The sequence below is a fragment of the Gossypium hirsutum genome, chromosome D12 (genome assembly GCF_007990345.1).
Source record: "Gossypium hirsutum isolate 1008001.06 chromosome D12, Gossypium_hirsutum_v2.1, whole genome shotgun sequence".
NCBI classification, from domain to species: domain Eukaryota; kingdom Viridiplantae; phylum Streptophyta; class Magnoliopsida; order Malvales; family Malvaceae; genus Gossypium; species Gossypium hirsutum.
Window position 1 is genome coordinate 31,003,964 of NC_053448.1, and position 13,702 is coordinate 31,017,665.

General features: G+C 36.3%; 1 protein-coding gene and 2 non-coding genes across 3 annotated transcripts; 1 reads left to right on the forward strand and 2 right to left on the reverse strand.

The window, feature by feature from the left end:
* Window positions 1-3,543: 3,543 nt before the first annotated feature.
* TRNAW-CCA (transfer RNA tryptophan (anticodon CCA)) lies at window positions 3,544-3,617 on the reverse strand. The gene has a single exon. It is a non-coding gene; the product is annotated as a tRNA-Trp (tRNA).
* Window positions 3,618-3,800: 183 nt separating this feature from the next.
* Window positions 3,801-3,874, reverse strand: TRNAP-UGG (transfer RNA proline (anticodon UGG)). The gene has a single exon. It is a non-coding gene; the product is annotated as a tRNA-Pro (tRNA).
* A 1,979-nt stretch (window positions 3,875-5,853) lies between these two features.
* LOC121224530 (uncharacterized) lies at window positions 5,854-7,900 on the forward strand. The gene is made up of 3 exons (XM_041107977.1): window positions 5,854-6,070; window positions 7,009-7,264; window positions 7,579-7,900. The coding sequence occupies exons 1-3, from the start codon at window positions 5,854-5,856 to the stop codon at window positions 7,898-7,900; spliced, it is 795 nt and encodes a 264-aa protein (XP_040963911.1).
* The last annotated feature ends 5,802 nt before the right edge of the window (window positions 7,901-13,702 follow it).

A 13,702-nucleotide genomic window follows, 5' to 3' on the forward strand; every position in this document is an offset into this window, starting at 1 on the left:
GTGTACCTTTGGATAGGGATCTGAAACAGTTCATTTTTCGGGAAGTGCAGAGTAGCCTATACACTATGCATCTTGGAGGGAATAAAATGTATCGAGATCTTCGGGAACAGTATTGGTGACTGAGACTAAAGCGAGATGTGGCTAAATGTTTGACGTGTAAACAAGTTAAGCCTAGACACCAAGTTCCTTCTAGGTTACAACATCCTATTCAGATTGCTCAATGGAAGTGGGGATGAATGACTATGGACATTGTTAGTGGGCTACCTTTGACGGCTTCTAAGAAAGATTCATCTGGGTAATTGTTGATAGACTGACCAAATTAGTTCATTTTCTGTCGGTTCGCACAGATTATTCATTACTTAAGTTAGCCAAACTACATATTTCCAAAATTGTGAGACTTCATAGGGTACCAGTATCAATCATGTCTGATCAGAATCCTCATTTCACGTCTCATTTTAGGAATAAGTTGCATGAGGCTCTCAGCACATGATTTAACTTCAGTACGGTTTTTCATCCACAATCCGATAGACAGTCTAAGAGGGTTTTACAAGTCCTTGAAGATATGTTGAGGGGTTGTGTAATTGATTTTTGTGGCAGTTGGGAAGATATACTGAATTTCTATGTTGAGGAATTATTGATTAGACCCATCTCATGTGGTTTTGATTAAGGAAATTGAGGTGCATCCTGACTTTTCTTTTGGTGAAGAGCCGATTCAAATTCTTGACCGTGAGATTAAAGTGTTGAGAAAGAAACAAATTTTGCTAATAAAAGTCTTGTGGAAAAATATTGGTGCTAGTGAAGCCAATTAGGAACTTGAGGATGCAATGTGACGTCAATACCCCACCTTTTCCAACTAGGTAAATTTTGAGGATGAAATTTATTTTTAAGGAGGGTAGAGTTGTCACATCCCATGTTTATTTTAAATAATTTTGGTTAAAATAAACACAAGGAATAAAGTGGCCAAGTGTTTAAGTGTTTAATTAATTTCTTAAGGGTTCTAGGTTCAAGTCTCCTTACTCCAATATTTTTAATTGATTTTTTTTCAACCTTGTCATGCTATACCCCTTTGTCGTCCACTCTTTTCCATGCATGGGATAAATTTTCCTTTCTTAACAAGTCAACATGCCATAAGTTCACAAACATGATCCCCTTTTTGCTCCTTGTTCCCTCCACATGCCCTTTTCTACATCCTTGCCTTATGAACCATTTCATTGTACCTAGAAAATTATTTTTCATCTGTTGAACCATTTTCCCCTATTCACCTCCTCTTATTGCGTCCCTCTTTCTAGCTCCTCCCTTTCTTTCTTTTTTTCTTTGTTTTGGCCACCTTTTCATCACCCATCACAAACCAAACCACTATCGAACCATTACCTTGTCACCACTCACTACACCCATTTTTGCTCCAACACCACCGTTGCACCACCATTGAAAATAATTATTTTTCCTCTCTATGCTCCCATTTTTTTTTTCTTTTGATTTTCTCCTCCTTCACTCTTGTGCCACAACATCTCTCTCTCCCTTCTTCTCCCCTTTATCGAGTTCTCGCCAGACCTTCGTTGCCGTGCCACCATGCCGCCATTGGCTTCAGTGACCTTTCAATTTTTCTTCACTATTTTTTCGACCTCTTTCATAATATTTAGTTCCACCATGCCGTCGTTGAGGAATTTTTTCGACAATGTACGCTTGCACATTATTGTTGTGACGTTCAACAACCGATCAAGTTTTAGCGCCGTTACTGGGGATGGCGTTTGTTTGATGTTTATTTGTGTTTGTTTTTATTTCATAATATTTAGTTGCTACTAGTTTGTTTTCTTTTTGTTGTTATTTGCACATTTTATTTTAGGTGTTGTATGACCCGAAGCAATTCGAAGTTTATTGCCGATTTTGATCCAAAAATTGAAAGAACCGTTCAGAGGAGACTTCGAGAACAAAGAAATATAGCTTTGCCAAGAAACAATGCAGTCATACCCCCGATGCAGAACAAAAATGCTAATGACCCACCGTTGCAGCAAGACACTCAAATACAAAACAGGACTATACGAGATTTTGTCGTACCTGTCTTGGATGACTTACAACTGGGAGTTGTTAGGCCAACAATCCAAGTTGGAAATTTTGAACTCAAGCGAGTAATGTTTCAAATACTGAATTCTAATGGGCAATATGTTGGACTGCCACATGAAGATGCACGAGAATATCTTAAATCATTTTTATTGATTTGTGATTCCTTTAGTCAACAAGGCGTTCCTGATGACACTTTAAAGATGCAATTATTTCCTTATTCCTTGCAGGGAAGAGCTTGTACTTTGTTCCTTGGTCTACCTTCTGGATCAATTACTTCTTGGAATACACCAGCAACACATTTTTTTTTACGATTTAACTCGCCAACAGTGAATGTTCATCTCTGAAATGATATTACAGCTTATCATCACCTAGACGATGAGAATCTTCACACCACATGGGAATGTTATAAATCTTTGCTTCAACATTATCCCATGCACGGCATTCAACAGGAAACACAAATTGAGATTTTTTATAATGGGCTGAATTCACACACGAGGAGTCTTGTCGATGCATCAGCCAATTGGCCTTTACTGGATTGTACTTATAATGATGCTATTGAAATTCTAGAGAGAATTGCTCAGAATGATTACCAATATCCAATCTCTAGAGCTGCACAAGTAAAAGCAACTCTAGGAGTTATTGAACTGGACGTAATATCTGCATTTAGTGCTCAAGTTTCTTCTCTTACAAGTATGAGAAAAAAAGTATGCAATGGACTAGTGACAACCACAACTATGAAGATTGTCCACAACATGTAGAGAATGCCTTTTATGTTAGTAACATCCGCAAAAATTCTTATGGCAACTCTTATAATAATTCTGCACGCAATGAACAGTCTTGGGGAACTCAGAATGCTAGACAAAATGTTGCGACATTCCGAAATGAGAATATATTTCATTTAGCTCCTTCATGCCTACTATAACTAGTTATTTATGTTTTTTAATACCGACTTTAACTATAACCATAACTTTATTTATATGTCTGAGTAAGATACAACTTATTTGAAAATTAATTTAATGAATAAACAATTCATAAAACAAAGCTTTCTATCCTATTCCATATATTCTATAGCTCCTTACCATGTTAATTATCAATTATTAAGTATTGATATTCATGGGCAATAAAAATTAATATTTAGGGATAGATATTACCTTTCTTTTCTCCTTTCAAATAAATTGAAATGATTGAAGTTTTTCTATTCAGAATCATCTTAGGTGTAATTCCTATTACTTTGGCTGGATTATTCGTACCCGCATATTTACAATACAGGTGTGGTGATCAGTTGGACCTTTGATTAATTAACATACCTTTTTTGGATTAATTAACTTACCTTTTTTTGACTGACCCCTTTAATTCTTAAATATGCGATTTTCAATTTATTAATAATTTTAATTTAATAATTTAATCCAAGGAGGTCAAATTTGAATTGTTGTTTAGTTTTTTTTCAGTTTGGTGTAATTTTCGACCTAACAAGAGCGAAATCATGCTCTGCAGGATTTGAACCTACGACATTGGGTTTTGGAGACCCACGTTCTACCAAACTGAACTAAGAGTGCTTTCTTATCATAATAAATAAGATTGTAAAAAAGAGGATTCTTTTATTTTATAACCCCAATACATCGCGCACATCTATACTATCATATATCATATATAATATGAGAAAATGATAGATTATGTATGCTTAATATTAATCAATCTAAAACGACTCCCTCGTTACTACTCAAAGGAGAAGTAATAGGTAGGGATGACAGGGTTTGAACCCGTGTCATTTTGTACCCAAAACAAACGCGCTACCAAGCTGCGCTACATCCCTTTCAATTGGTCTACAATGTCATTGTAGAGAATCCTTATCTTGTTTTCCACACCCTTATTTCATCTATTGATATACAAAAAAATATTTCCATTTCCTCTTTTTGGTCTCATATCATATAACAACCATATAATGAATAATAAATGAATATTTTTAGCAGGAATTCTCAGGCGAAAATGGACCTATTTCGTTTTGTTGTTTTAAGAAAGGGAAAATCTTATCTATCGAATCATTGTACATTTAAATTTGAATTTTGAATTAGAAATTCCAGGTATCTACTCATGGCAATTATAATTCAAGACAAGGGAATTATAATCAACAACAGCAGAACTATAATCAGCACACTCAGATACATCCACAACAAAGCCAGATGCACCCACATTAGAAACAGTCGCAGTCACAACACTCTTTAATGCCGAATTAGCATGTTCCAAACCATCGATGACAACAGTACACGCAAGCTTCTCCTTCTGACCCGTTAGCTGATATTGAGGCTTTAATGCGGAAGCATATGACTCGTACAAAAGCTATTGTGCAAGGGAATTCAACTTCCATTCGGGCATTGGAGGCACAATTAGGACAACTTGCTTTGAATCTGAATACTCGACCACCAGGCACACTACCCAGTGACACGGAAAATCCCAGTCCGAGAGGGAAAGAACACTCAAAGGTTATCACGCTTAGAAGTGTTAAAAAGATTTGTGAGTCGACTACAGACTCTATTATGGCACCTCAAGATATTGCTGAAGTGATCCCTAGTGAGAAATTTGAATCTGAAGAGTTTGTCGATGTACCAGACAAAAAAGTTCAACAAATTGTCACTCATATGCCTAATGTCCAACCCTCAAAAATGTCGACGCAACCAAAGGTGTCGGCGCAATCAGATGTATCTCCATCCTCACTTTTTCTACAAAGATTCAAGGAGAATGAGTAGTACAAGCAGTACCAACAGTTCCTAAACACACTGAAGCAACTTTAGGTTAATATTCCTTTAATAGATGCTTTTTTGCAAATTCTGAATTATGGGAAATTTATGAATGAGCTCTTGTCCAAGAAGAAGAAGCTCAGTGATATGGAAACTATTGCACTCACAGAGGGTTGTAGTGCTCTTTTGACAAATAAGTTGCCACCCAAAATGAAAGATCTTGGGAGCTTTACTATCCCATGCTTAATTGGAAACCATTATTTGGGCAATACTTTATGCGACTTGGGAGCTAGCATCAGCCTAATGCCACTATCAACTTTCAGAAAGTTGAGAATTGGTCACATGAAACCTACTGCAATGACACTGCAACTAGCTAATCGATCTTTGGCTCAACCTGAAGGTAAAATCAAAGATATCTTAGTTTGTATGGATAAATTCATTTTTTCAGCTGACTTTATCATACTTGACTGTAAGGAAGACAAGGAGGTTCCCATAATCTTGGGACGACCATTTTTAGCTACAGGATGAAGTCTTGTTGATTTACAAAGGTGAACTGACCATGCGACTTAATGATGAGCACGTTACCTTCATTGTTTTCAAATCTATTCAATGTAAGGAAAAAGAAGAATCCCATACTATCGATGTGCTAGATGATTTAATTGCAGAAGAATTTGATGACCAAAGCACAATACTTTCTGAGGAGTTTGCAGTGACATCTGATGATGAGTTTTTAGATAATTTTGACAGCAGGGCTGACGCTAATAATATTGAACTCAGGCATAGATGATAGATTGAATCGTTAGACTTAGCTAATAGAACAACTCCAATTTTCAAACTATCTATCAACAAATATCCTACTCAGGAATTGAAACCACTACCTACTCATCTTAAATATGTCTTTCTTGGTGATAATAATTCTCTCCCAGTTATTGTCTCCACAACACTGGATGTAACTCAATAAGAGAAATTGATCCATATTCTTGAGCAACATAAATGAGCTATTGCTTGGAGTATTGCCAATATTCGAGGTATTTGTCCATCTTTCTGCATGCACAAGATGAAGTTGAAAGATGAAGGCAAGCAGTCGATTGAGCAACAAAGAAGATTAAACGAGAAGATGAAGGAAGTTGTTCAGAAAGAAATTATAAAGTGGCTAGATGTTGGAATTATCTATCCTATTTCTGATAGCAATTGGGTAAGTTCAGTGCAATATGTTCCTAAAACGAGTGGCATCACAGTGGTTAGCAAAGACAATGAAAAATTAATTGTTACACGTATTCCTACGGGATGAGTCTGTATGGATTATCACAAACTTAATGCTGCCACAAGGAAAGACCACTTCACACTTCCTTTCATTGACCAAATGTTGGACAAGCTTATTAGAAGAGCCTATTACTGCTTCTTAGACGGCTATTCTGGATACAATCAAATTGCTATTGCACCAGAGGATCAAGAGAAAACAACTTTCACCTATCCCTTTGGTACTTTTGCTTTTTTCCGTATGCCTTTCGATCTTTGTAACGCACCAGCCACATTTCAAAGGTGCATGATGGAAATATTCTCAGATATGATCGAAGATTCTTTAGAGGGTTTTATGGATGATTTCTCAGTCTATGGGAATGATTTTGATCATTGTGCTGACAATTTGGATAAAGTATTGTAGTGATGTGAAGACACACATCTTGTTCTAAATTGGGAAAAATTTCATTTCATGGCAACTAAAGGAATTGTGTTAGGCCATCGCATATCTAGTCAAGGCGTTGAAGTAGACAAGCTAAAGTGGAAATCATTGAGAAATCACCTCTACCGAAAAATGTGAAAGGTATTCACAGTTTTCTTGGGCATGCGGGGTTTTACCGAAGATTTATTAGAAATTTCTTGAAAATTACAAAGCCCTTATGCTCATTGCTGGAACATAATAAAAAATTCTTCTTTGACGATGCCTGTCTAGAGGCATTCATTCAATTAAAGACACAACTAGTAAATGCACCCATTGTTGTTGCACCAGATTGGTTTCAACCTTTTGAAATTATTTGTGATAAAAACGACTTTGTTGTTGGTGTTGTTCTAGGATAACGCAAGGGAAAAATATTTCACGCCATCCATTATGCTAGCAAAACTCTTACAGTGGCTCAAATTAACTATACCACTATAGAGAAAGAGTTGTTGGCTGTAGTCCTTACTTTTGACAAGTTTTATTCTTATCTTGTAGGTGCAAAGGTTACTGTATTTACTGATCACTCAGCGTTGATATATCTTTTTGCGAATAAGGATGCAAAATCAAGACTGATACGCTGGATCTTACTATTGCAAGAATTTGACATCGAGATAAAAGACCGTAAGGGTTCAGAAAATCAAGTTGTAGACCATCGGTCTCGATTGGAAGCTGGCAATAAAGATGGAAATGTACTTCAAATTGTCGAAACATTCCCAGATGAGAAATTATTTGCTGTAGATGCAACCAATTGGTATGCAATTTTGGTTAATTATCTAGTGTGTAGAAAACTCCCGTTAGGTGTCACAGGCCATAAAAAAGAAAGATTTCTTTGTGAAGTAGTGAGTATCATTGGAACGGGCCGTATTTATTCAAGATATGCAATGACAACATTATTCAACATTGTGTTCTGGAAGAGGAGATGCTTTCAATCTTGAATCACTGTCATGATGCTCTTTGTGGAGGTCATTTCGGTGGCATGCGAACTGCTGCTAAGATTCTCTAATCCAAATTCTACCAGCCTTCATTATTCAAAGACGCCCACAATTTTGTGAATCAATGCGATAGGTGTCAACGCACTAGTTTTATATCCCGACACAATGAAATATTGCAGCAGCCAATTATGGACATTGAATTGTTCGACTTTTGGGGTATGAATTTTATGGAACCATTTCCAAGTTCATTTGGAAATCTTTATATATTAGTAGCTGTTGACTACGTCTTGAAGTGGGTTGAAACTATTGCAGTCCCAATGGATGATGCAAGGAAAATGCTTAAATTTTTTCAGAAGCATATACTCACCCAATTTGTTACACCAAAGGCATTGATTAGTGATCAAGGTACACATTTTCATTACAACCAAGTGGCATTCGCAGTGAAGAGATATTGAGTTAATTATAGAATGGCTACTACTTATCATCCGCAAACTAATGGACAAGTCAAAGTATCGAATCGACAAATTAAAAACATTCTTGAGAAGGTTGTGAACCCTACAAGGAAAGATTGATCTTCTAGACTAGATGATGCTTTATGGGCATTGCGAACAGGATACAAAACTCCATTAGGGATGTTGTCGTATTAATTAGTTTTTGGGAAAGCATGTCACTTGCCAGTTGAACTAGAACACAAAGCAATGTGGGCAATTAAGCAAGTGAACATGGACTATGAAGCTGCTGAAAAGAAAAGGTTACTGGATATCACTGAATTAGAGGAGATCAGGCGAAATACCTATGAAAACGTTGCAATTTACAAAGAAAAGACCAAGTGATGCCATGACAAAATTATTTTGCAGTGAAAATTTACTGCGGGTTAACAAGTTTTATTATCTAATTCTAGACTGAAACTGTACCCGATTAAATTGCGCTCTCGTTGGTTTAGACCTTTCGAAGTTGTTGAAGTATTTGCTCATGGTGCAGTCAAAATTAGAGATTTAAATGATGGGCACCAGTTCAAAGTGAATGGCCAGCGATTGAAACATTATCTTGGGAATATTGATCACAAGCAGGCAGAGACCATTAAATTGGTGGAAAATTTTAATTCTTATGAAATTTATTATGTAATTTTATTTTTATTTTATTTTTATTTCCGTTCAAGTTTGTTTTATTTTTTTATTTATTTCTATTTTTTAGAATAATTAGGTACCATTGTCGACGCACTTGGACTTTATTGTCAATGCAGTTCGTACTATTGTGCTGTCACTTCTAACTCATCAAGAATGAGGGCATATAAGAAATTTCAATATCTCACCCTTTGATCAAAAGTCACCTAGCCATCTGATCTGTTTGAGTAGGCGTAATTCTCATTGGACATAATTATTCCTGCCAGCTTTATATCCCTTCACAAAAATCACTCCTTTCCATCTTCTTCTTTCACTCGCTATAAACCCCTTTTCACTATGCTGACTGTTACACATACAAAGCAACCATTTTTATTTACTTTCTTTTCTCCAAGCTCGTACCTTTACAACTTTAAACCATTTTCACTCCAAAAAATAAACAAAATATGGCAAGAACAAGAGGATCAGTCAAGAAAGCCACCAAGCCTGTTGAAGAACACTCATCCTCTACAACTGCAGTTCGTGAGTCGGAATCCTCCATTCCAACGAAGAAAAAGGAACCAATGATCTTTTTCAGGAAAGGGGCTAAAGACCGAATTCAAAACAACATGTTAAAGCAAAACTTCCACCCATTACAGGATATTCTCCTTTCGCAACAACAAGACTTGGGCAAACAAGTCTCCAGAACCATCTCTAAGTTGAAGTGGGAGACTTTCTGCATGCATCCTGAAAGCTATTCTCCTTTATTGGTACGTGATTTTTACGCTAACCTTTATGACCATGAGTTGGAGTTTATTTTTGTTTGAGAAGGCTTAATCGCATGGGATGCTACAAAAATCAATGAGCAGTACAACACTAAAGTGGATGTCGATGAACACTCTAAGTTTTTTGAGGATATCACAAACGAAAAAAGGGACCTGTTGGTGAAGGATTTATGTGCCGAATGAGCATTGTGGACGGGTTCACATCAAAACACATATATGATGAACCGCCACTTCTTGACACTACAAAGCAAAATCTGGTTTTATTTTGTCAACTGCAATCTACTACCCTTTACTTATAGCACCACAGTCAACCTTGATAGAATCTGCCTGATACATTCAATTGTCAACGGCAGAAAGATTGATGTCGGCATAATACTCCACCAAGAAATTGCTGCCTGCGCCGCAAGGCAAACTTGAATTTTGGTTTTCCCATCATTGGTGATGTTACTATGCCAGCAGAAAGGAATCGTGCCCCATGATGATGAAGAGGTCTTGGAAACTAATGGCTTGATCAATGAAGCGTCTATTGAAAGAATGACTCATGGCAAAGATATACTGACAATGAAGGAGGCAGAGACCACCAAGACAATGAAGGGCAAAACCAAAGTAAAAAGCAAAGGAACAAACTTGACTACAGAGACATCATTGCTGCACAAAAGAAAGATATCAAGAAGTTGGCCAATTCCATCAGCAATAAGCAGATCAGGCTTGTCGCTACAATAGAGGATATGGACAGATCACAAAATTTGTTCTACGCTTATACCAGGGTCTATAACAACTCTATTGTAGCCATATTACGTTAGTTAAGCCCGACCCCACTCTCAGAATTTCTAGTGTTCCCACTAATCATCCGAGAGTATGAACCCTCCTCCAAGGAAAATAACCTAGGGGACCAAGACAGATTGGTGGAATCCCCTTCCATTGTGCATGTCTTTGATGTTGAGAAAGAAGATGACTAAAGGGACGTTGAGAAGTGAATACGAAGGATTGATAGCTTGATCGAAGGTGACGTCATTGCTGGTCAAGAGAGGCTTGTTGTTGAAGAGGACATTGCTGTGGAAAAGGAAGACGTCCGTGTTGAAGTTGTGAATGAGAAGGTCAAGGAAGAAAAGACTACAACAGAAGCTGCTGAAAAAAATCTGTTGAGGACATTGTAAATGCATTCGAGTTTGTGGATGCAACTTATGATAGCCTAAAGTGAGATAGAGCTAGATCGGCGGAAGCTGTAGAGGTAAAAAATGAGGAGCACCACAATTTATTGGCTATAGTGGTTTATACCGGACCACTTAAGGTGATCCCTCTTACACAAGAAGCAGCCGATGATGCTGAGGTAGCGTCGGGAACTGAGAAGCGATCCGAGGACCGTGTGAACCCGAAAAAAAATAAGAGAAAGCGCTCTAAAGAAAAAAACTGTAATAAAGAGGAGAAAAAGAGGAGGAAGAAGAAACATCGTGCAACCATATTGATGGTCGAGGAAAACTGAGTTAGTTTATTTTAAGTTTTAGCAAAGTATTCATGCATTGCATGTAGTTGCAATTTTCATCTTGTTAGTGAACATTGTCGTTGCATTTTTATTGGAACCGCATTTTAATGTTATTGCATTGGAGGCAATACAAACTTTAAGTTTGGGGGAATGCATATGGGGTTTGGAAATACACCCATATTTCAAAATTTTTTTAATGAAGCATGCAAGGTTTATTTGTGGTTAATGCAAATGTGTTGAAAATTTTTGTTACCTTTGATGCTTAATTCTTGAATCATGTGAATTATCAACGAATGAGTCGGATAAATTTGATTGAATGTTGTATCTTCAATTCTTTGATGAATGATTTATGTTGCATTAGTAATGGATGACTAGTAGCATTCCCTGAATATTGAATGAATCTGCCTTTTACAGCTACTCATATGTATAGTTATGAATAAGAGACACTCTAAAGTGGATGTATTGTGAAATGTTAAAGAGGGAACACTCCAATGCAAGCATTAAAAAAATAAATCTGGCCAAAGGTTGTCATTGCATGAGTGTGTGTCGGTGCAATTACGTACTCCCTAGGGGTTTGTTGCACTCCATCGTTACTTCTCAGAAACAAGGGCACAGTAATTAAACGATATCCCTTATTCACAAAAAAAAGACATATATTGTACAATAAATGTTATATTGGTAGATAGAATTTAGGATTTAAAGCATGATGATGATTTTGATGAAGTTGCAATCTTATTCATTCATACTTATGTATTGTTGATGCAATATTCTATCATTTGAATGGGACTAATTCATTGGGATTTTAGGTGATTCAAGTTGCTAGAATGATCATTTGCCTTAGTGAATTCTTGTGTAGCCTTGCTAGCTTCTGTTTTACTTGAGGACAAGTAAAAACTAAAGTTTGGGGGTGTGATAGTACTAGAAATAATACATGGTTTCTCCCTACTTATTGGTTAATTTGTCCCCATTTAGTTATCTTTAGCACATATTTTAGCATTTTCAGTTCAGTAATTTACATTTTATGACGTAGTCGATCTTAGTTTATTTACCTTTAATTTTTTCATATTTTGGTACTGATGTCGCTGCATGAGTAATTTCAGATTGCTCCTAGAATTGTCACCGCACCTGATAGCTGTCCGGATAGGAAAAAAAATGCGTAAGCTATCCAATCCGGTACAACTAACTTGTACGTACAGAGGTAGCATGATTCAGATGAAAAGACACCTGGGCTATTCGAAAAAAATATAATTATTCACATAAAAAAGAAAAAAAGGGAGGAGAGAGCTTTTTTGGGATCATCTTCTTCAACCTATCCCTTCAAGCTTTCGGTTACGGTGGCTTAAGCTCCGACGGGTGAATCGATGTGAAAAGGATGCAGCTTAGCTCTTGACGAGGAGCCCTGAGTGCGACAAAAGAGGGAATAGATAGATTCAAGTTGAGTTGTCTAGGAATAGTATTCTCTACTTGTTTCTTTTATTTTTCTATTCTAAACACTGGTGATTACTTTATACTTCATGTTAGTATGGAAGTACACATGATTTCTAGGTTATATGTTATTTTATTCAATCTTGCTTCTACTATTTAATCTTTGGGTTTGAATGTTTTTAACACGGAAGTGTTATTGCGGTCATTGACATTGGAAGGAGTAGCGACAGTTCAAGCTAACAAGCATGACAACGAAAGTTGCTTGAGGATTAGAGGAATTTAATCCACCTGTTCTTAATAGTGTTCTATAGCCATCACCGGAAGGTGTTGTTAATGTGAATGTATAAGTCTTTGATTAAATATAGAAGTTAAGATTGGTAAGATATTCATTGCAACTTATTGCATTGACAATCACCTATCCTTTTATACCTTGTGAGCACTTTGCATTCTGTTGAATATTCACGTTGGGGATCCCAATTTATCATTATCATATTGTATCTTGTTGTTTTCAAGTTATTGCTTCGACACTTTCTCTCACAATTTATCTCGTTTCTATCCATTTATTGCACTAACATTGGTAAAAAAAAGACAACCATCCTCGTAGGATCGATATCTGATAGACTTATATCTGTCTACTACACTTGCATCGACAGTGTACGCTGGCACATTATTGCTGTGACGTTCAACTGCCGACCAATAATCGAAATCCTTTATCCATATTTTCCTTTAGTTTTAATTTTTTCATTTAGATGTTGAACTTTGACTCACTCTTTCAAGTGATTTTTCGCTAGACTCAATCTCTTCTCTCCGACTCAAGACTTCGGTAATCTAACATCCCTTCCGGTTCAATTGAGTTAGGGTTAGTATGGTAATGGAATGAAAAACCACTCATTCCTCTCTCCTTTTCCTTGAGATCGAATGTATTTAGAGGCCATGTTATATTGTTTTCCATCAAAAGTTAACATATCGTATACTACTTTTTGTTGAAGGGCCGATCGGTACCAACCCAAATAGTTACTAAAGTTAGGAACGAGATCATATTACGATTGACTTTTATAAGGGTATGTATTGATTTGAGTGTTATTAAATGGATTTATGCCATAAACTATTAAAATGACCTCCCTAATTGAAAGATGATTTTTGTTGATAAGTAGGTAACCTATTAAGTAGATCCAAGTGTGAGTGTTCATAGAATTGGTGTTTTGCTTTGGATCTACAAACAGGTGTGGGTTAACTTACTTGAAATATATATAATATTTTTTGATAGATAAAATATAATTAATGATAATTGAAACCTTGTTTAAAAATCTCTATAACATAAGAAGTTGAGAATACACTATGTATTCGGAAAGGGATGTTAAACCCATAAAAAGGGTAATACTCAAGTAAGTATCTCTAACTGATCACTAATGACCATATGTGATATTTGATTGGATTTGATAAATATTTAGAAATTATGTGCAT

Bases quoted from the DNA above. Each gene is read 5' to 3' on its own strand.
- LOC121224530 (XM_041107977.1), top strand. From the start codon at position 5,854: ATGAAGTTGAAAGATGAAGGCAAGCAGTCGATTGAGCAACAAAGAAGA. The intron at 6,071-7,008 runs GTATTCCTACGG...CTTATCTTGTAG, and splicing joins TGAAAAATTAATTGTTACAC to GTGCAAAGGTTACTGTATTT. The intron at 7,265-7,578 runs GTATGCAATTTT...TCAATGCGATAG, and splicing joins GCTGTAGATGCAACCAATTG to GTGTCAACGCACTAGTTTTA.